Below are 21,878 nucleotides of genomic sequence, written 5' to 3'. Positions count from 1 at the left end.
GTCGGACGCTCAACCGACTGCGCCACCCAGGCGCCCCATAGCATCAGGAGCATCAGGATTTTGATGGTGGCTCAGGTCATGACCATCTGGCTCCGCACTGAGCGTGGAGTCTGCTTTACGATTGTCTCTCTGCCTTCCTCTGCCCATCTCCCCCACTCGTGTTCTCTCTCTCTCTCTCTCTCTCTCTCTCTTAAATTAAATTTAAAAAATAAATAAAGCTAAGAGCTATCTTGTTAGATCAGCCTTTGGTGTTTATAAACCTGAGCTAAACTTGAGGGAAATCCTTGGATTTCTAAGGACTGGAGATTCTTCTGCAGGTTTAAGGCATGGTCATTTAAAGGATTAAAAAAATATGATTGTGGCTTGAGCCTCCCTATGAGGAGAAGTTAATAATTGAATCACAGTATAAATTATTTTATTTTAAGGCTGTGTAGGCTTTCATAAGAACCTAAATACAGACAGCTCAATAGGTGTCTACATCTTTTTGAAAAATAAAAGGTGTTAATTTTCTGATAGTTATTGTAGGGGAGGAAAAACTTTCACTCTAACCCCTTAGGGTCCTCAGCTGGGCCTAAAAATTAAATTGACCTACAACACATTAACAGGAGAAAAGCACACACACTTGTTAAATGTAAGTATTACATGACACAGGAGCCACATAAGGAAATGAATACCCCAAAAAAGTGGCAAACCCTAAGTGCTTATATATGAGCTTGAACAATGAGAAGCAATTGTGGAAAAATAAAACGTGTGGGGAGAGCAAAGGAAGAGAAAAGTTAAATAACAAAATTTGTACAAAATTCCGTTGGCCTCAACTCCTCATCTCTGGTGATAAGAACGTCTTTCCTCCTGGTTTAGGAGAGCCAGCTGTCATAGGGGTGTGTTAGTTCCCGATTTTAGGGAATAAAAGGAGAGTTCAAAAAAAATGGAGAGTTCAGATCACCTTTCTTGTGCCTATCTTTTCAAGTGCCTTTAGCTCAAAATAATCCTTTGGCAAAGTGGCATGTTCTGGGATGGCACGTTCTGTCACCCTTTGTTACCAGATTAGGTGATATGAGAGGCATCCTACACACATTTAGTAGCAAAGCATAGTAGCTCCATTTCTTGAGCTCAGACATTTGCTGGCACTGGTAACAAGTGTTTTCAGTAACTATGAATCTTGTGTGTCTGCCGTCATTCTCTCAAATGTGCAACCTGGCTTAGACAGAAGCCTTGGTGAATAGATTTACTCATTATTAAACCTTTTAAATACAGTTTTCTAATTAAGTATCAGTATCACTTCGTAGACCGTTACCACTGGAAAAATGTTATAGGAAAGGTTAAGAAACTAGATCTAAACAGTTTTTTTTTTTTTTAAAGGACATTTACAAAAATGTACATCTAGATGAGATGTGGTTATATTTATCACTAAAGAATAGTGATAAGAAAATTTAACACATCTCAAAAGTTTTTTGACCCTTGGGATTTTCAAACACTTTAGGCCTTTACAATTTGCATATTTTCTGAACTGTTATTGTATTATGATAAATAAGGATTATCGTATATTTTCAGACAATGTTTTCTTAACAATTCAACTTTTATTTGTAACTCTTCCATTTATTTTAATTACTAGCACAGTGTGCAACATTTATTAATCAGCAGAGCCTTTTTAAGTTAAAATACTAAATTAGCTAACCCCATTAACACAGAATACTCCAAACAAGCAGTAATAGGAGAGGTAGTTACTGTGCAAATCGTATTAAACATGCGGGTGCTCTAGGGCACAGTTAAGCATGATTACCCTCTTTTGATCCAGTATTCCTCTGCCTCTCCCAGCTCATTTCCAGTGGAAATTTACAAAGTGCTGCCTTCATTTTTCCAGCTTAATTTTTCTAATGAAGTTCTGGTACTTTATAATACTGGAGATACAGATAACAAGCCTATGTATAATTAAGAAGTTCTAGAATTTGTCTACAAAAGGGCCCTTTATTACTTTGACTCTACAGTGAGAACTGTGCTTTTGTTTTGTTCACTCTTTCCATGGAAAAAAATGATTTTTTAAATAAATTACTTTCCATGGGAAAAAAAATGATTTTTTAAGTAAGTTACTTTCCATGGGAAAAAAATGATTTTTTTAATAAATAACCACACAACACTTGGATTGTGTTCTTAACAGACATTTAACACCAAAGAAGTTTAAGATTTACAACATCAACATAATGGGATAACTTGGAATACTTTTATTGATATCCTGAGAATATTACATACGCCTTGGTGTATGTAATTGAGCAAGTCATAAAAAGACACTTGCGGTCTTTTTCATTAGGTATTGTCATACTCTATGTACTCTTCCTAAGACAATGCCTGACATATGCTAGATAAAGTTTTGCCAATTGACTTTAGGTACTTTATGAGGTATATGGAATTTCTTTTTTGAGAGAAGAATAATCATTTTGTGCCATACTCAGCATTCTTATGTTGGTGTGGCATGTATACATCCACAATTTTCCTGTTTCAGTTTAGGGTTCAAAAGTGTGTTGGGAGCACCTGAGTGGCTCAGTCGGTTGAGCCCCCCACTCTTGGTTTCAGCTCAGGTCATGATCTCACAGTTTGTGGGTTCGAGCCCCACATCTGGCTCCACGCTGGCCGTATGGAGTCTGTTTGGGATTCTCTTTCTCCTCTCTCTCTGCCCTTCTCTCTTTCTCTTTTTGTCTCTTTCTCTCTTTCCCTCAAAAATTAATTAATTAATTAAGAAAAAAATGTGTGTTGGGGTCAGAAGGAACTTGAAGCCTGAACAGAATTTTGCCAGACAGAACAAGGAGGGTGACAAAAGGAGGCGGCCTGGAGAAAGCCATCTCTGTGCTAAACAGTGCATAGTTCATGGGGTTTCAGTGTGCCTTCTGAGGTGTCTTGTGGAGCTCAGCTCGCGGCTTGGGTACCTCATGCAATGTGGCAGAGATGAGATGGAAAGTGTAGTTGGAGCCCAAGTGTGAAGGGCCATGTGAACCAATGTAAAGTATTTGGACTTCACCATATGAAAGACACTATGAAACCATCACAGTTTTAGTCACTGGGGTGAAGGGGTCAGATAGATTAAAAACGTCACCCTACTAGCTCTGTCCATGGTTAAGAAATGAGAGTCACTGGTGACAAAGACCAGTTAGAGGACTGTTACCACAGTCCAATTCCGAGATGAAGAGGACATTGGCAGTGGAGGGGCAGAGAGAGGTTGACAGATAGCTGTAGGTAGAATCCTACAAACCCTAAACCAATTTTAGGGGCCAGCCTGATAGGGTGTAGACGGCATGGTCAGGGGCACAGATATGTTTAGAGTCACTGTCTTAGAGCTTTCTTAGCTGCAAAGGACAGAAATCCACTCAAGGTAACTCAAAAAGTTAAGTTAAAAGTTACGTTTGAAAAGATCCAGCAGGGAATCTTGTAGAAATATGAGGAACCAAAGAAAAACTGGACTAAGGTGACCTTGAGGCTGCAGGGGCATGATTGCTCACTCTGGTGGCATCTCTGCTTTTCTCTGCATTTCTGCCTCTCATCTGCTGTCTGCTGACTACCTTTATCTGCTAGGAGTTTCTTTCCCATAAATCTTCAGCTTGCATTTATTTATCATGGCCATTCCAGGCCTGATTCAATATAACCTTCCAGCTCTAGAACCTACAGCTAATTCCTTTTTTTCAGTTCACATTGCTGAAAGAGAATCTGTTTTGCTCAATATATATAAACAAACTAGCCCACAGAAGTCATAACATTGAACACAATAAATAATAAATATGTGTTAAAGTAATAGATATGTTAAGTTAACATATAAATAAACCACAGTCGTCGGGGCTCCTGGGTGGCTCCGTCGGTTAGGCGTCCGACTTTGGCTCAGGTCATGATCTCACGGTCTGTGGGTTCGAGCCCCGCATCGGGCTCTGTGCTGAGGGCTCAGAGCCTGGAGCCTGCTTCAGATTCTGTGTCTCCCTCTCTCTCTGCCCCTCCCCCGTTCATGCTCTGTCTCGCTCTGTCTCAAAAATAAACAAACATTTAAAAACAAAAAATATATATAAATAAACCACAGTTGTGATCTTGGGGAGGGTATGTTACATTATATCAACTACAGTGTTTTATGGGAGTAAGGCCATAAGCAAAGATTTCTTCAGATTGAGGAGTGCCAAGCAAGGAGTCCTTTAGTGTCTTGACGTGATGACTTCTGGCTGAGTGGACTGGCTAGTCGGTGATGTCCTTACGTGACTAAGAAAAAAATACAGGCATACCTCAGAAATATTGCAGGTTTGGTTCCAGACCAAGGAACAAAGTGAATATCACAATAATGCAAGTCAAATTGATTTTTTGGCTTCCCATTGCATATGAAAGTTATGTTTACACTATAAGTATGCTATTAAGTGTATGCAACAGCATTATGTCTGAAAATGTGCATACTTTAATTTAAAAATACTTTATTGCTATATGTAAGTGATGAATCACTAAACTCTACTCCTGAAACCAATATTATACTAAATGTTAACTAGAATTTAAACAAAAAATTGAAACAAAACAAAACAAAACAAAATTCTACGGACTCTAGAAATGGAAACATATAAGGATAATTGATAAAACATTCTTTTCCAAAAAATAAATGGGTTAATTAATTAATTAATAATTACTAAAACAGACTAACCATCATCTGAGCTTTCATCAAGGTGTAATGTTTTTGCTGATAGAGGGTCCTGCCTCAGGGTTGATGGCTGCTGACTGATCAGGGCGGTTGCTGAAGGTTGGGATGACTGTGACAGTTTCTTAATACAAAAGTGAAATTTGCCATATTGATCACCTCTGCCTTTCACTAATGATTTCTCTGGAGCGTGCATTGCTCTTTGATAGCATTTTACCTACAGTATAACTTCTTGTGGAATTGGAGTTAATCCTCTCAAACCTCTGCTTTATCCACTAAATATGTGATATTCTCACTCCTTTGTCGTCATTTCCACAATCTTCACAGCCTGTTCCCCAGGAGTAGATCCCACCTCAAGAAACCACTTTCTTTGCACACCCGGAAGAAGCAGCCCCTCCTCCGTCCAAGTGTGATTCAATCAAATCTTCAGGCTCCTCTTGTATTTCTAGTTGTCTTGCCATTTCTGCCACATCTGCACATACTTCCTTTGTTGAAATCTTGAATCCTGCAGACTCACCCGTGAAGACTGGAATTGACTTCTCCTAAACTCCTACTAATGTTGATATTTTGACCTCTTCGCTTGAATCATGCATGTTCCTAATGGCATCTAGAATGTGAATCCTTTCCAGAAGATTTTCAGTTTACTTTTCCCACATCCACCAAAGGAATCACTATCTATTGCAACTATGGCTTATGAAATGTATTTCTTAAATTGTAAGACTTGAGAGTCAAAATTACTCCTCAATCCATGGGCTGCAGAACGGATGCTGTGCTAGCAAGCGTGAAAACAACCTCCATCTTGTACATCTCCATCAGAACTCTTGGCTGACCAGGTACATTGTCAGTGAGTGTTCATATTTTGAAAGGAATATATATATATATTTTTTGAGCAGTAGTTCTTAACATTGGGCTTAAATATTCAGTGGGCTTAAATGTTGTGAACAGATGTGCTATGCAGGCTTTGTTGTTTCATTTACAGAACACAGGTAGAGTAGGCGTAGCATAATTCTTACGGGCCCTAGGATTTTTGGAATGGTAAATAAACATTGGTTTCAACTTAAAGTCCCCAGCTGTATTAGACCCTACCAATAAAGTAAGCCTGTCCTCTGAAGTTTTGAAGCCAAGCATTGGCTCTTCTCCAGCTACGAAATTCTTAGAGATGCCATCTTTTTCCAATCGAAGGCTATTTCGTTTACATTGAAAATCTGTTGTTTAGTATGGCCACCTTAATTAATTATCTTAGCTAGATCTTTGGATAACTTGCTGCAGCTTCTATATCAGAACTTAGCTGCTTCACCTTACACATCTATGTCATTGGCTTCTTTCCATAACCTCACGAGCCAACCTCTGCTAGATTCAGACTTTTTTTTCCCGCAGCTTCCTTACCTCTCTCTGCCCTCATAGGATTGAATAGAGTCAGGGCCTTGCTCTGGATTGGCTTTGGCCTAAGAGAATGCTGCAGCTGGCTCGATCTTCTATCCAGACCACTCAAACTTTCTCCGTGTCAGAAATAAAGCTGTTTCATTTCTTTCTCGTTTGTGTATTCATTGGAGTAGCACTTTTAATTTCCTCCAAGGACTTTTCCTTTGCTTTCACGACTTAGGTAACTGTCTTGTCTGGAGCAAGAGGCCTACCTTTTGACCTATCTTGGTCTTCGACATGCCTTCCTCATTAAATTTTATCATTTCTAGCTTTTGATTTAAAGTGAGAGACATATGACTGTTGTTTTTACTTCAACACCTTAGAGGTCACCATAGGGTTGTTAACTGGCCTAACTGCAGTGTTTTTGTGTCTCAGGGAAGGGGAGTTCTGAGGAAAGGGTGAGGTGGGGGAATGCCAATTTGGTGGGGCAGTCAGAACACACAGAATATTTATCCACTAAGTTCCCTGTCTTATATGGGTGTAGTTCATGGTGCCCCCAAATAATTATAATAGTAATATCCTAGATCACTGATCGCAGATCATCATAATGAATATAATAGTTAAAAAGTGTGATGTATTGTGGTAATTGCCCACGTGTTACAGAGACACAAAATGAGTAAATGCTGTTAGAAAAATGGCGCTGATAGACTTGCTCTAAACAGGGTGCCACAAAGCTGCAGTGTGCAAAAAGCACTATATCTGAATAGATCACTAAAGCAAAGTGTAATAAAATGAAGTATGGCGATATGAGAATTATAGGTTTGATTGGATGGAGGTTTTGGATATAAGCTTAATTTAGGGGCAGCTCTTTAAGATTCCTATTGTGCATCTAGGTAGATAGATATTCCTAGTGAGCATTTGAAAATACTGGTCTTGAGTTAAAGAAAAACATTGTATATTAGAGATAAGGATTTAGAAATCATCACTGTAGAGGAATTACTTAAAACTTTGGTGGTGGAAGAATCTGCTAGAGGGAAGCTATCGAGAGAGAAATGTACAAATTTCTGGGGGTTGCTTTCATGTTAGGACTACGGTCAGGATGCTCATCTACATCACCTTGAGGTTTAAAATTATATACATGTGCCTTCCCCAGTCACAGATATTTTGACTCAGTAGGCAGATGTGTTTGTGATTATGCCCAGGTGATTCAATGCACAGTTATGGCTAAGATAAGAGTCATTAATTCAAGGTATTGGCAGAAAATGGTAAGTCTGTCAAGAAATTAGGAAAGCAAAGAGGAGAAAGAGATATTTTACAGATGTAAAGAAAATTCACTACAAGGACTGGATGAACAGCCTGACGTAGAAGTCAAGTCAAGTGAGAACTAAAAGTATGTTTTGGATTTGGCCATTGGGAAGTCATTCACTGGTAGCTTTACTTTCTTCTTTAACTATCAGCTGATTCTTATTTCTCCCATATTCTTCAGGATATCATAAAAGAGCTTGGCCAAAGCTCAGACATATCAGACAAATTCTTGGCCAAAGATCAGACATATCACGTCTAAAATTTTACTCTTACCTATGGTGATATATGTCTATATGTATATACACCTGTTTCTAAATTTATTTATATATATATATATATATATGTATGTATATATATGTATATATATATACATACATATATATATGTGTGTGTGTGTGTGTAATAATATATATATACACATAAAAATATTCAAATATTTGAATTTCTATTAAAAATATATTTATTTTTAATTTAAAATATGGAAACACAAACACATATTAAATTATTAAGATAAAATGGTGCCAGTGTCATATGTGTCTATGCCATATATATATGTCACCACTTTTCTAGGATTTTATTTTAATATTACACTTTAGAATTGTGCTGAAAATTAACACCAAATTAAGCCACCTATGGATTGTAGAATCTGTATTCTTCTGCTTTTAAATTCATTTCGTAACATCTTTGGTACAGTCACAATTTCTTAAGAGTAACTGATAATGATTTGGTGATTTAATCCAAAGGTTGGCTCAGTGACTTGAGATATAATTTGGTTAGAGACCTTGAAATCATTGAAAATGCTTAGATGCACGCATGTAAAATTTAAACCAGAGGTTGCAAAATTTAATGGTTTCTGAGCTGCATAGTCTCCAGGTATGTTATATTTGGATGCTACAATTTTCTAAAAATTATATTAATGGAAAAGTAATTAAAAATGGTAATTATTTTTTTTAAATCCAGATTTTCCAGTTTTTATTAAAACCTAGATGATCTTGGGGCACCTGGGTGGCTCAGTTGGTTAAGCATCCGACTTTGGCTCAGGTCATGATCTCATGGGTCGTGGGTTTGAGCCCCGCATCAGGCTCTGTGCTGACAGCGCAGAGCCTGGAGCCTGCTTCGGATTCTGTGTCTCCCTCTCTCTCTGCCCCTCCCCTGCTCATGCTGTCTCTGTCTCTCAAAAAAATAAATAAATGTAAAAAAAAAAAGATAAATAAATAAAGCCTAGATGATCTAGAAACAGTGGGCCCACAGTCTCACATGGCAATAATTGAAGCTTACCTTCTTATTTTTTTGGTCTGACTCACCAGTGTTACCTGCCTAGCCCTTCTGGATATAAATATTGGAGACCCTTGTTCTAGGTGATAAGCTCCTCAAGAATACAGCCCATGACTTACACACTACACTGAGCACAATGCTTGAAAAATGGTAGGTGTTAAGTTTTTCTTTTTTTTTTTTTTAATATTGACTTGAGCTTGAACTGAGTCTTGTTTGTTTTGTCTTTATCTGATCACCAAAATTATTCTCACTGAAAGAAAAGTCAAACAAAAGAAAGTGAGTTCAATTGTGATTTCTCTTTGATCTTTATTAACATTTTCCTATTACTCCCGGTAATAGGCAAACCTATACTTCTGTTTTTCTTTCTCTTATTTTCAATAGCATTTTCCAAACTGTGTCTCTTAAATCACTAATCTGCAAGATGTTAGTGAATTTTCTATCAGGTAAATTTGGGAAAAAGTTATATTTAAAACAGTTAAACTTTTTTTTTGGCATTTATAGGGCATCTCAGTCTTAAATATACTTTAGTGTAAACCGCAAAGAAGTAGAATATAATATACAGCCTTTTGCAAACTTGTTCACTCATTCATTCAACAAATATTATCGCATGCCTAATATGTGCCAGGCACACTATATTAGGCACTGGGAACAGAGCGATAAACAAGATAGAGATCTCCTGGCTTCCTAGATCTGATAGTATAGTTGGCCACGGAATCCCCTCTTCCAGAGACCACAGTCTAGAGTATGCCACTCTGGAATGTTACTCAACAAAGAATATTTGAGTTTCCTTAGCAATTTTTTAAAAATTTTCAGCTTATTTTTTTCCTTAGACCTTCTCAACAGTGATTTGTACAAGTGTTTCCTATAGCCTTATTTCCCCCTTAGCTTTTATTTAGTTTTTTAGTTAGTTTAATAAAACTGTTTTTTTTAAGTTTTTAATTTTAATTTCACTATGGTTAACATGCATAGTTCTATCTTCTTTTATATCAATTACACAGGTCCTTAAAATATCTGAGCTTATCCTTTTTAGCTATATTGGTGCCTTTGTTAGTTTAAAACATCTGATATAAATGGCCCAAAAGAAGAGCCTGTGTGAAATGTTACTTAGCTAGAACATTTAAATTTAGTATCTTTTAGCAAGGTTATTTTTTTCTTTTTTTTAAGATTTTTCACAATTAACTACAGAAAAGTCAACTCTGCAAAACATATGTCCGAAAGTTGTTACATAGCTCTAATAAAGGTAGTGAATCAGCATGCCTTGAGATTGTTAATAATAATAATATATCCAAGAATTCGATTCCTCTTAAGCCAAGAAAAATGTGAGGAGAAGAGCAAAATATGTCTTCCCACTTAAATTTAGAAGCTTGCAATATAAGCTCACTGTCGAGTTGAACAGATAATCTTGCCATTTGAGTCCTTTAAATATTACATTTCTGTCTCCACCCTAGGGAAGAGACCTGTGCTATTGATATTGCTGCTTAAATAGTTTATGAGTTTTAAATTTCCACTATGAATTCCACTCTTATTTTAAAATACTTTATGTATTAAACACTTAGAGCTATTGTTACATTAAAATCTCAGTGAAAGCTGTCTTCATCCAGAAACGAAGTCTGTTTAATTCCTATTCCAGTTTGTTGCTCATTTTATTAACATCTCTTCAACCAAAATTCGACTCAACTAAAACATCTTAATAGAGTAGTAGACTATGTTTTGAGGTCTTTCTGTTGGTATTAATGAGCTACATGTTACGTTTATTTGGAAATTTGGATTCTTAATATATACAGTGAAAATACTTTATTTCTCATATTGAACGTAATGAAAAAGAGACTTACTTGCTAAGTTTATTCTAAAATTTAGATTATTCTGTATTTAAAGGAAAAATATTCAGCTTTTTATGGACCTTTTTTATGAATCATACCTGAGTCAGTTAACCTGGTTAGTGTTTTAAAAGGGCTAAAATTATTCAGTATGGAGTCATAATTGACATAGCACTGTATAAGTTTAAAAGGTACAGCATAATTTCACTTACATATATTGCAAAATGATATACATTCATTATTCATTATATTAATTCAATATTCACTATTAATTATACATACTACAAATCTAAAACATACCTCATCCTATTTCAAATATAATTGACAAAAATAATTTGCATATTTCCAATTATGTGTTTTTTTTTCAAAATACTTTATCTTTTTTTTTTTTTTTTAAAAAGCTATGATTAGTTAATGAGAACTGAGTCATCTGATAATGAGACCAGAAATGAACTGGTTATAACTCAGCCCTCAAAACATTAAATTTAGTATTTTCTATGTTATAATAATGATGATAATATTAAAGTCTAATAGAATCATTTTTGAACAGGTGTACTTTTAAGATAACATGAAAACTATTTGTTTGTTGATTGGTTTATTAGATTAAATCAATTTGCTTGATTCATGTTTAATCTTTTAGTTCTTTCATCACCTCCCTCCAAACTTTTACACCCAGGTGTCTTTGCTTGTCAAATTAACTTCTGTAGACTACAGAGGATTCCCTCTGGAATTAAAGGAAATGCCTTCCTTTAATTAGCCCATAGTGTTTTTTTTTTTTCCTCCTATTTTATTTTCTTCACCACCAACTAAATAACTATTCTATTTTGAACATTTCAAAGCTCTGAATCCTTGCTCTTTTTTTTTTTTTTTTTTTTTTTTGAAGGTATTTTAGATATGCCTTTTAAGCCAAGATCCTGGGATGAATTCCAGCACTCACTCCTGTATCCCCATTAGGGAGTGTCTGTCCTACCAGTGTTGTTAATGATTGGGATGGGCTGCTCATAAACTAAGATTTTATTAACACAACTTGTGATCTTTTGAGTATATTCTACAATTCTGCTACGAGAAAACTTTTATGGCAACCATTATTGCTATGAGAAAAAATAATTGGCATGACTCCCTCTCTGTGTAGTATATAAGGCCAAACCGATAACTGATTTTCTGAGTCTCTGGTCATTTTTTACCTCAGTAGTACATGGTTAAGAAACAATATTATCGTGAAGTCACTCTTAATAGAGTTAGAAGTAAACTACTGCTTGCACATGTGAAGTTCAATTACTCAAATATTAAGTCAATAAAATTCATAAGACCTTATTTGCTATGCTATCATCTCATTACGTTACATTTTCTTGTCTATGAAGTGTAGGAGATTTTAAAAACTTGAAGGCTAAATCATTTTATAACTGATCTGAGATGATGGAAAAGTATTTTTATTTCCTTTTCCCACATGAAAAAGTGGATGTATTGATAGTCACTTATGTAAGAATCCTGTATTTATCTTATAATTCATTTATAAAAAAAATATTTTTTTCAGTAAAAGGTGAAAAATGTCAGGCATGTCTTGGAATGAAAGGATCTCAAGGCATCTGATTTAGCAACAGAGAGAGAGCTATGAGACGTGGTCACAGGCTACCTTTCCTTGATCTCCAGTATTGATTAGCCTTTGTAATGCTGTGGTCAAGTCTGCGTTTCAAAGAGAAGATTGGCCAAGAGCCCAATGATGAGCCCAAGTTTGGCAATAGTATCTGTGAGGAAAGAATAAAGTAACTGAGACAGTATTTCCTATAGACGTTAAGTAAGATAAAACTTTTGAAGCTTAGCCTGTTCTCATAGGAGCTGGTATGCACCCCATGAAAAGTGTTGTTTCTATTTTCCGGGAAGATTAGCTACATAATTTATAAGACCCTACATGTGTGTTCCAGGCTTTTACCTCTGAGCATCTACTCATACAAGTCCCTGAAATCCATGCTCTTCTCAATTTCTGTGTCTGTCTAATGAAGTCTGACCCATTTCTTAAAACTCAGGTTAGATATTGCCTTGCTGTGCTTTGCTATTTCTCTTACCTCTGGCCTAGGCGTGCGCGCGCGCGCGCACACACACACACACAATCTTATTTGCATCTTTTGCATAGCTCTTGGAGAATTCATTGTGGTCTGGAACCAAATTCCTAACTTGCAATAAAGTGTCCCTTTATCCTGAATAAAGTATCCCTTTATCTTGCTTTGTGTTAATACATGTATTTTACTAGGAGGCCTGATCTAGGGCATGTTCAGTGTTTGAGACCTGTTCCGTAAGCATGTACCTTGGTATCTATAAATTGTTATCACCATGTTCATCTTGGGGTGATTTACCCAGCTAAAATCCATTGCAGCTTGCATAACTCCCCTATCAAGTGTCAAACTTTATATACATGTAAACATAAAAACAAATGCTTTGCAAGTTATAAAGATCTGTAATAATAACTGTACATATTCTTCTTATTTACTGTACAGTCATCTTTACCAAAAGGCTCTCCATGATCTACTTCGTGTCCTTTATAAAGAACCCAATTTCCAGCTGTGTTGAACCCTCTCAGTTCGGAATTCCTTTTCCTGTTCTAACTCACCTCTGTATCTTTGTATATATTGTTTCTTCTGTCTAAATTGGCTTTTACCAACTTCTTAACTTGAGTACTTGTCTTTCAGCTCTGGCAAACACAGCCTGGAAAGATAACTTTTCCATGTCCCATCTCCCAACTGCTTGCCAGTAACCCCAAAACATAAGCATGCACATTGGCATATTACAAACACATATGCACATGCAGACATAAACCTTCCTCTGTACCTTAGTAACCTCTTGTGCATACATCCATCACACAACTTAACACATTCTGTGTTGTCTTATTCTCTACCCCCTGCCATTAGGCAAGAATTCCTGTTAAGTATAGTCCATCTTCCATCATTCTATCTCAATGTTTTCCAAAGTGCTTAGTATATAAAAGCTTCATTGAATGTTAGTTTAATGGGTGGATATCAGGACAGTAGAGGAATCAGTGTGGGCCTGGATTGGGACAATTAGGTTGCCTAGGATGGAAAGACAGAAAGACAGAAAGACAGAAAGGAGAATGGCGTCAGGGGGATGGCAGATAAGGAATGATGGAAAATGGACACATCAAGTGCATTCTAGGAAGCTTGACAGATGGACTGAAGAATATAGGCTTCAATCAATAGGCAAGAGGGGTTCATAATTTGTAGATTTCAGTTATTTGGCAGTGAAATAAATGAGTTGGAGGAAAACCTAGCATTGTGAGTGGCAATAGTAGGAATATAAAAAAGGGGTAATAAAAGGGAGTTATCAGAGAGAAAAAATATATAATTCATTAGTCTTCTTTTTTTTGGAAAATATAGTAAGTATACTCAGGGACTCATTTTCCCTGAAGCTAATTGACTGGTTTTAATTTTTGCTTCCCGAGATTCCTTACAGATTCTTCCCTAACTGCCCACACGTTCAGGTAGTGATGTGTTTTTAAAGCCACTGTTTGTCCACAATGTATTTTAGAATTTATTCCAGATCTGAATCTTTGATGAAATTATAAAAATAATAGGCTAACCTGTATCTTCTTTAATATGCTATTCATCCAATTGAAAAGAAATGACTGCAAGCAAGAAGTGCATCTGAATATCTATTTAAAATTGGCAAAAGATAACATTTCAAAAAGTAATTGATATTTTCTAAAAGTTGGATCATAAGCTAAATTGATGTTTTTAGGGTTTTCATAGCTACTTGTACTTTTACAGAGCAAATCCTATTTAAGAATTAAATAATGTATTCCTAATTTGAAGCTAAATATTTGAAAAATATTTATAAACATCTAAATATTTTTAATACGTTACCTACATATGCACATACATACATACATACACTTAAGAATATGCATACACGTTCCTTCAGTGAAACATTATGGCTGAGTGAAAGTAAAATTAACTCGTGGACAGGAAAGTACTTAGTCTTTCAGCCTTGTCTTCTCAGCCATCCATTCCCTTGAGAAAGCAAATTTTGTTCAGACACAAAAGAAAAATGTACTATTAAAATGCAATTCAGAAGTGATAAAAAGTCTAAGTGCAGCAGCCGGCTCACAGCACCCCTTTTGTATACTCAGGGACATTGGGGCCACATTAATTTTTGTGCGTGTGATGTCCATCCCATGTGCAAATTAGTACTGGAAGGACCATAATCTGTCTTATATGAGAGCTATTTTCCCAGGAGCATATGTAATACATGCGTGTGTAATCTTGTGTGATTCAAAGCTCTGTGTTCTGTTTATTTTTATTTTAAACAAATTTTTCCTAAGAATTTTTCATTAGGAAAAATATTAAAGAGCAGTTTATTAATAAACATTAAAAATAAATTATAGAGAAGTGTGAAAACTGATGAAATAATGCTTGTTTCCCCTTACTTTTTAAAGCAAATTTATGAACGTAATGGCAAGGAAACAAATTTTCAGTTGAATTTAGATTTTATTAAAAAGCCTTTCTTGTGTTAATTAAATGAGGTAATATATATGAAAATATTGACAAATGGTTAGGGTCAATAAATCTGTTGAACTTCAACTTTGTTTTTCCAAAGTCTGAATTTCAGAATATTCTTCTCAGCAGAATATTCCACTTCACTGTATAATATATATTTTTTATTGCCCAGATCTTTTTCTCTAAATGTTTCTTTTATTTAAAAAAGCATCAAACTCCAACTTCATTAGTATCATATCTTCTTTGATTACATTAATGAAAAGTGTTTGAAGTATATTCCTGTTTCCTTCATTAGATTTCTTTCCTCCAGATTATCTTTTATGTCTTTTATGCTTGGAGATGTGTCTGTCTTTCATGTTGGTATTTCCCCCAACTGGGAATCCATTCTTACATTCATATTAAAGGAGACTCTAAAAATCAGACTAGAAACTGTAGTTGTGTGTGAGTGTGGCTTTTTGACTGATAGGCTTTTCATTAAGAAATCTTCAAATGTCGAAATTTGAAGTTGTTTCTCTGGGCACTTCCAGGATCTTTTGAGAAGACGAATTAGTCAGATGAATTGTTTAAGTCCCACTGCCAGTTCACATAGACATGAGCAAGGGAAGAGTTCACTGAATAGACACTGATTTAAATTTTTTTTTTTCAACGTTTATTTATTTTTGGGACAAAGAGAGACAGAGCATGAACGGGGGAGGGGCAGAGAGAGAGGGAGACACAGAATCGGAAACAGGCTCCAGGCTCTGAGCCATCAGCCCAGAGCCCGATGCGGGGCTCGAACTCACGGACCGCGAGATCGTGACCTGGCTGAAGTCGGACGCTTAACCGACTGCGCCACCCAGGCGCCCCTAGACACTGATTTAAAACCCATATATCCCATTTGGTGCTTCCCCCTTGGCCTGCCACCTGCTCCCACTGAGACCAGAGCTCTCCAGTGTAAAGTTTCTGACAATAAACTCTTCTCATGGATGCATGGACTGGGAGAGGAACCTGGGGATTTAATCACTCCTTGCATAGACTTTTAATCTGTTTCCAGTTTTATCCCTCACTCTCACCTTCTGCAATGACTGTAGCTTTTTTCCCTGAGCCTCGCCAAGGTTGTGCAACATTGACCTTTCCCTTTAGCCTCTCCCTTTTCTGGAACTGTGATTTCAGTCGTTTTGAATTATCTATCTGCTTTTCACCTGCCCAAAATTTGTTGGTATTTTAATCTGCTGTTTCTCCTCTCCTGTCCTCTTTCTTCTTGTAGATTTATAATTTTTTTTTCTTTACTCTTATTTCAGAGGGTTCTGGTGAGGTTTTTTAACAATTCACCACATTACATCAAAATCTTAGATGTGGATTTTAAAATTTTGATCTTTTATGTTGATCATGGTAACACATTAAAATAAGCATGATAATGATAATGATAATGGTGGCTGTGACAACAAGCTAACTTCTACTTGTTCATTCCTTACAACAACCCTGGATGGAAGTAAAATCTCATGTAGAGGTCAAGTAACATTCATAAGGGAACACAGCTGGCAAGGGCAAAGCTAAGATGTGGATACTGGTCTGGGTGACTGAAAAGCCCTGTTATTCATAACCCCTGCCAAAGATGCCTTCATTATTTGGGTGAGTTAAGAATGAAACTGAACTACTGTCTTACAACATACACAAAAAGTTTACTTAAAATGGATTAAAGACTTGAATATAAGACCTGAAACCTTAATTAATACTCTTAGAACAAAATCATAGTGAGTTCCTTGACCTCAGACTTAGGGATGATTTTATTGGATTTGACACCAAAAGCCAAGGCAGCAAGAGCAAAAATAAACAAGTGGAACCACATCAAAATAAAAAGCTACACAGCAAGAGAAACCATCAACAAAATGAAAAATCAACCTACTTAATGGGAGACAACATTTACAAATCATGAATCTGATAAGAGGTTAATGTTTAAAACATATAAAGAACTCATACAACTTAATAGCAAAAAGAGAAACAGTTTAATTTTAAAACGGACAGAGGACTTATATAGACATTTTTCCAAAGAAGGCATACAGATGGGCAACAGGTATATGCAAAGATATTCAACATCACTAATCATCAGGGACATGCAAATCAAAACCACAAGGAGTCACCTTACACCCATCAGAAAGATATAAGTGTTGGCAAAGATGTGGACAAAAGGAGGCTCTTGTGTACTGTTGATGGGAATGCAAATTGGTAAATTGGTGCAGCCACTGTGGAAAACAGTGTAGAAGTTCCTCAAAAAATTAAAACTAGAACTCCCTACCGTATGATCCAGCAGATTCACTTATGGATTTATTTGAAGAAAACAAAAACACTAACTCAGAAAAGCATATTCACCCCCGTGTTCACTGCAACACTATTTACAATAGCCAAGATATGGAAATGTCTTGTCCATCAGTGGATGAATGGAAAAAGAATATGTGGTATATACAATGGAATATAATTCAGCCATAAACAAGAATGAAATCTCTCCATTCGCAACAACATGCATGGACTTTGAAGGCATTATGCTAATTGAGATAAGTCAGACAGAGACAAATACCATATGATCTGACTTATATGTGAAATCTTAAAAAAAAAAAGTTCTGATAGATAACCGAGAACAGATTGGTGGTTGCCAGAGATAGAGGGCGGAGGGCAGGTGGATGAAATGAGTGGAGAGAGTCAAAAAGGTGCAAAATTCCAGTTATAAAATAAGTTATTGGGATGTAATGTACAGCATGATGCTATCATTTATAATACTGTATGGCATATTTGAAAGTTGCTAAGAGAATGAATCTTAAAAAATTCTCATCACAAGAAAAAAAATTCTGTAACTGTGTATGGTGACAGATATTAACTAGACCTGTGATGATCATTTCACAATATATACAAATATTGAATTATACTATACATCTGAAACTGATATAACCTTGCTTGTCGATTATACCTCAATAAAAAAAGGAAAAGTATATTTGAACACAACCCATTTCAATGAGAATTTTTTATACCGGGCATCCTTTTCATTTTTGGATACCATTTTTAAATTAAGAAAGTTTTTGTTCACACAATAAATTTTAAGTAAGTTACTTGGCATCATTAATAAGTTTATTAAAATTTTTCTATATTTCCAAAATATTTGAAACTTATACAAAATTCTGTGAGAAAAGTTTTGGTATCTCCATTTGCTGAATGAGACACGAAGATTCATAAAAGTTAGTAACAGAGATAGTGGCAGAGGTTGAAGTCGAATCCAGGTATTCTGATTCCAAGCCATGTTTTATTTTCACTATGCTTTAGTACTTCTCTAAATTCTAATTTTTTAAATCAAATATCTGTAGATATAAAATTAACAATATCACTTAAATATTCTTTCAGGTTTTTGCCATTTTCTTCCTACCATAAAAATAAAAAGTACATCCCATTAATGCATTCATCAAGCAAGTATGGTCCCAATTCGTACGGAAGTCAACATTTTAGGGATGAAAATCCTAAGAAATGGATCTGTGACAAGGTAAGTTGGTGAACATTTAAAAGTGATGTTCCTTTGGAAAGGCTAAAAATATGCACCAATTGTAACAAATATAAATATTCTCATTGCAGCTAACACTTTCCTGGTTATAAAATTATTTATAGCTATTTTATGTATACATGACACTGCCGACTTGTGGCAGTGAAAGGTTTGTGTTTTTGTTTTTTAGTGTTATATGTCAGCCACCCTATGATCTCTGACATGCATCATGGCTTTGCCAAAGCCAGTCAGGGTCAAAGTTTGAATCTGCGATTACAGAGTAGAGTCCACTTCTCAGGCACGGAGATCAGCGCTTGGTTGTTTTCTCTCAACCTCTGTGTGTATGTGGATAGATGGAGAAGTAGATGATAGATAGATGGATAGCTAGATAGATGGATACATAGATAGATGGATAGATAGATGGATGGATAGATAGATAGATAGATAGATAGATAGATAGATAGATAGATGATAGATGGATAGATAGATAGATAGATAGGAATATATAATATGAAATAGAAAAGAAGAGGCAAATAAATATTAAATGACTCTAGAGTTATATTTGTTAGCATTTACATAAAAATTTCTAAATAGGAAAAACACCAAGATTTCTTGTATAATATGAGGCCAATGAAAGTTGTTACTGTGTGTTTGTCCTATTATCTAACAGAAACTGTAACTTAATGACAAAAATAATTACACAGATAAAGTGAAGTTGTGAGTGACTTTTTGGAAAAGGGTTAAAGCCACTGAGGTCTATATAGTATATTAGACATACTGGTTCTATTAATAGTCTGTCAATGAGGATTTATTCATTTACACACGGCCTCCTTCCAAAAGGATTTAAGGCACCATACTAAAAGGCAAATACAGCAAAGGTTATATTTTAGAAATAAAAATAAGAGAAAGTGATCTTAAATGAGAACAGTTGTCTATGCTCACAAAATACAGAGAACATTACTGCAGCGGCAGCAGGAATTTCAGCTTATAGATGGTGAAGATGAAGAGGAAAACACAAGTTATAGACATATCCTCATTACTCAAGAGGAAGAAACATGTTAGACCCTTAAGAAAAATGAGATCTATCTTTATTTTACTAAACTCTAAGAAAAAGTCTTTTTTTAGGATATTGTAACCGTGGGATTACCAAGGGTAAGTTACTGGGGAATGCTGTGGATTCTTTAGAAAGTGCCTTTTTCTTTTCACCTACTAAGTCATCTTTCTTAAAAAGTGATCTCTAAAATACTAAATAATAATTCCACAGCATAAGGAATGTGTACAGTGAGTAGTTCTTCCTAACTCCTTGATTGGCAAATCTAAATATTTGGTGATGATGTATTCTAGGCATTTGCTTTTACCTAATATGCAACCATTTAGAATATAAGCTAAATATAATTTTCAAACTATTTAATTTCATATTTTGAATGTGCATAATATGATCTACATCTTATTTCTATTTGACATAAACATCTTTTGTTTTTATGCCCTCTCACCATTTTATTTAATTCAAGGAAGTGTTCATTTCTTTAAAACATAAATGACTTACCTTAGGACATTAAGCTACTTTACAGTAAGAAAGATTCTTGTGCAAATGTTTCTTTCCTAAAATAATACGGTTCTTTTTGGTTTTATATGACAGATTCACCTCATACATTCTGACATTCCAAGAATATGCATTTATCTGGGGTGCCTGGGTGGCTCAGTGGGTTAAATGTCTGACTCTTGATATCGACTTGGGTTATGATCTCACAGTGGTGGGATTGAGCCCCTGGTCAGGCTAAAGGCTAAGCATGGAGCCTGCTTAAGATTCTCTCTTTCCCTCTGTCTCTCTCTGCCCCTCCCCTGTGCTGGCTTTCTCTCATGTGCAGACACACGCTTTCTCTCAAAATAAATAAGTAAAACATTAAAAAAAAGAATATGCATTTGTCTTACTGAAGTAAGCAACTTCATGGACATACAGAGACTTTTGGTTACTCGCTAAAATGAAAAATAGTTTATTTTGTTCCTTTGAGGAATCATTGTGTGCCTCTGCATACTTTTAGAAAGTATACATACTTTAAAAGTTAATGACAAATAATTGTTCTTGTAGGCCCCCAAAATTAAGATGGAAACGTGTAGGGATTTTAAAAATCTTATTAAATCATGAATCCACGTAACTCTACATAAAACCATGTAGAAAAATACTAAAAACAAATTGAAATTCCTTCTTCTCTCCATTCCTTCCTTATTTCTTACTACTTTCTAACCTCTTCAAATAACCATATTAAATAAACAAATCATTCTTCTGTGTGGCTAATATAATCTGCACAATATGGGGGGAGACATTTTGTTGTTTATATGTTAAATCTTACAACTATTAGACATAATTTATATTTTGACTTGATATTAAGTGATCTGGGTGAGAATTGGGTCCAGTAAACTACTAAAGGTAGGCTTCTTTTTCTTTATTTTTTTTTTCCACGTTTTTATTTATTTTTGGGACAGAGAGAGACAGAGCATGAACGGGGGAGGGGCAGAGAGAGAGGGAGACACAGAATCGGAAACAGGCTCCAGGCTCTGAGCCATCAGCCCAGAGCCCGACGCGGGGCTCGAACTCCCGGACCGCGAGATCGTGACCTGGCTGAAGTCGGACGCTTAACCGACTGCGCCACCCAGGCGCCCCCTTTTTCTTTATTTTTATAAAACTTTGTTTCTTGATTACTGAGGTTGTAGTTAACAATTTATTCAATATTCGTGGAGTAAGGATAGTTTTAGGGAAGCTAGAGTGATTAAGCTCCAAATATTGAAGAAGGAAAGCTGACCTGGTTTGTGCTTCTTCTGTGGGAAGACAGACTGTTTACAAACATTTAAATGTACATGACATTGAGTTGAAAGCAGTAAATTGATTTCAGCCAAGAAACAGCTCAATTAAATATAGGTGGTTCCTGTTTCTCCACATTTTCCATCATGTTTTAAGATCATCCCTTTCTCTTCTATCTTCTTTTTTTTTTTTTAATTTTTTTTTCAACATTTATTTATTTTTTGGGGGACAGAGAGAGACAGAGCATGAACGGGGGAGGGGCAGAGAGAGAGGGAGACACAGAATCGGAAACAGGCTCCAGGCTCTGAGCCATCAGCCCAGAGCCCGATGCGGGGCTCAAACTCACAGACCGTGAGATCGTGACCTGGCTGAAGTCGGAGGCTCAACCGACTGCGCCACCCAGGCGCCCCTCTCTTCTATCTTCTATAGGCATGGAGGTTATAATTTTCAAATGATTTGTTACACGATGTTGAAAGGTATCAGTTGAGAGAAAATCAAATGTTAATTAGATACTGTTTCTCTAATCACATTCACATTAACTCAATTAAATATAAAATAGTATTTAGTATTTTTGTTTTATGTTTAATGCTGTTGATACAAATAACTATACAAGGACATCACAAAGTCAACACATGGAGAGCAAATAGTACAGTTTTTTCTTCAT

At 35.8% G+C, this 21,878-nt stretch overlaps 1 protein-coding gene across 3 annotated transcripts in view; it reads left to right on the top strand.

Moving 5' to 3' along the window:
* SPATA17 (spermatogenesis associated 17) overlaps positions 1–21,878 on the top strand; it is a 200,901-nt gene that overhangs the window by 121,291 nt on the left and 57,732 nt on the right. For all 3 annotated transcript variants that reach the window (XM_045455755.1, XM_045455756.1, XM_045455757.1), the window contains one exon: positions 18,282–18,417. In XM_045455755.1, coding sequence (XP_045311711.1) covers positions 18,282–18,417 — 136 coding nt within the window. The remainder of the gene's footprint in view (positions 1–18,281; positions 18,418–21,878) is intronic.

The sequence above is a fragment of the Leopardus geoffroyi genome, chromosome C3, assembly GCF_018350155.1.
Source record: "Leopardus geoffroyi isolate Oge1 chromosome C3, O.geoffroyi_Oge1_pat1.0, whole genome shotgun sequence".
NCBI classification, from domain to species: domain Eukaryota; kingdom Metazoa; phylum Chordata; class Mammalia; order Carnivora; family Felidae; genus Leopardus; species Leopardus geoffroyi.
Note: the sequence above shows the minus strand (reverse complement) of the source record. Positions and strands in the feature narration are given on the sequence as shown.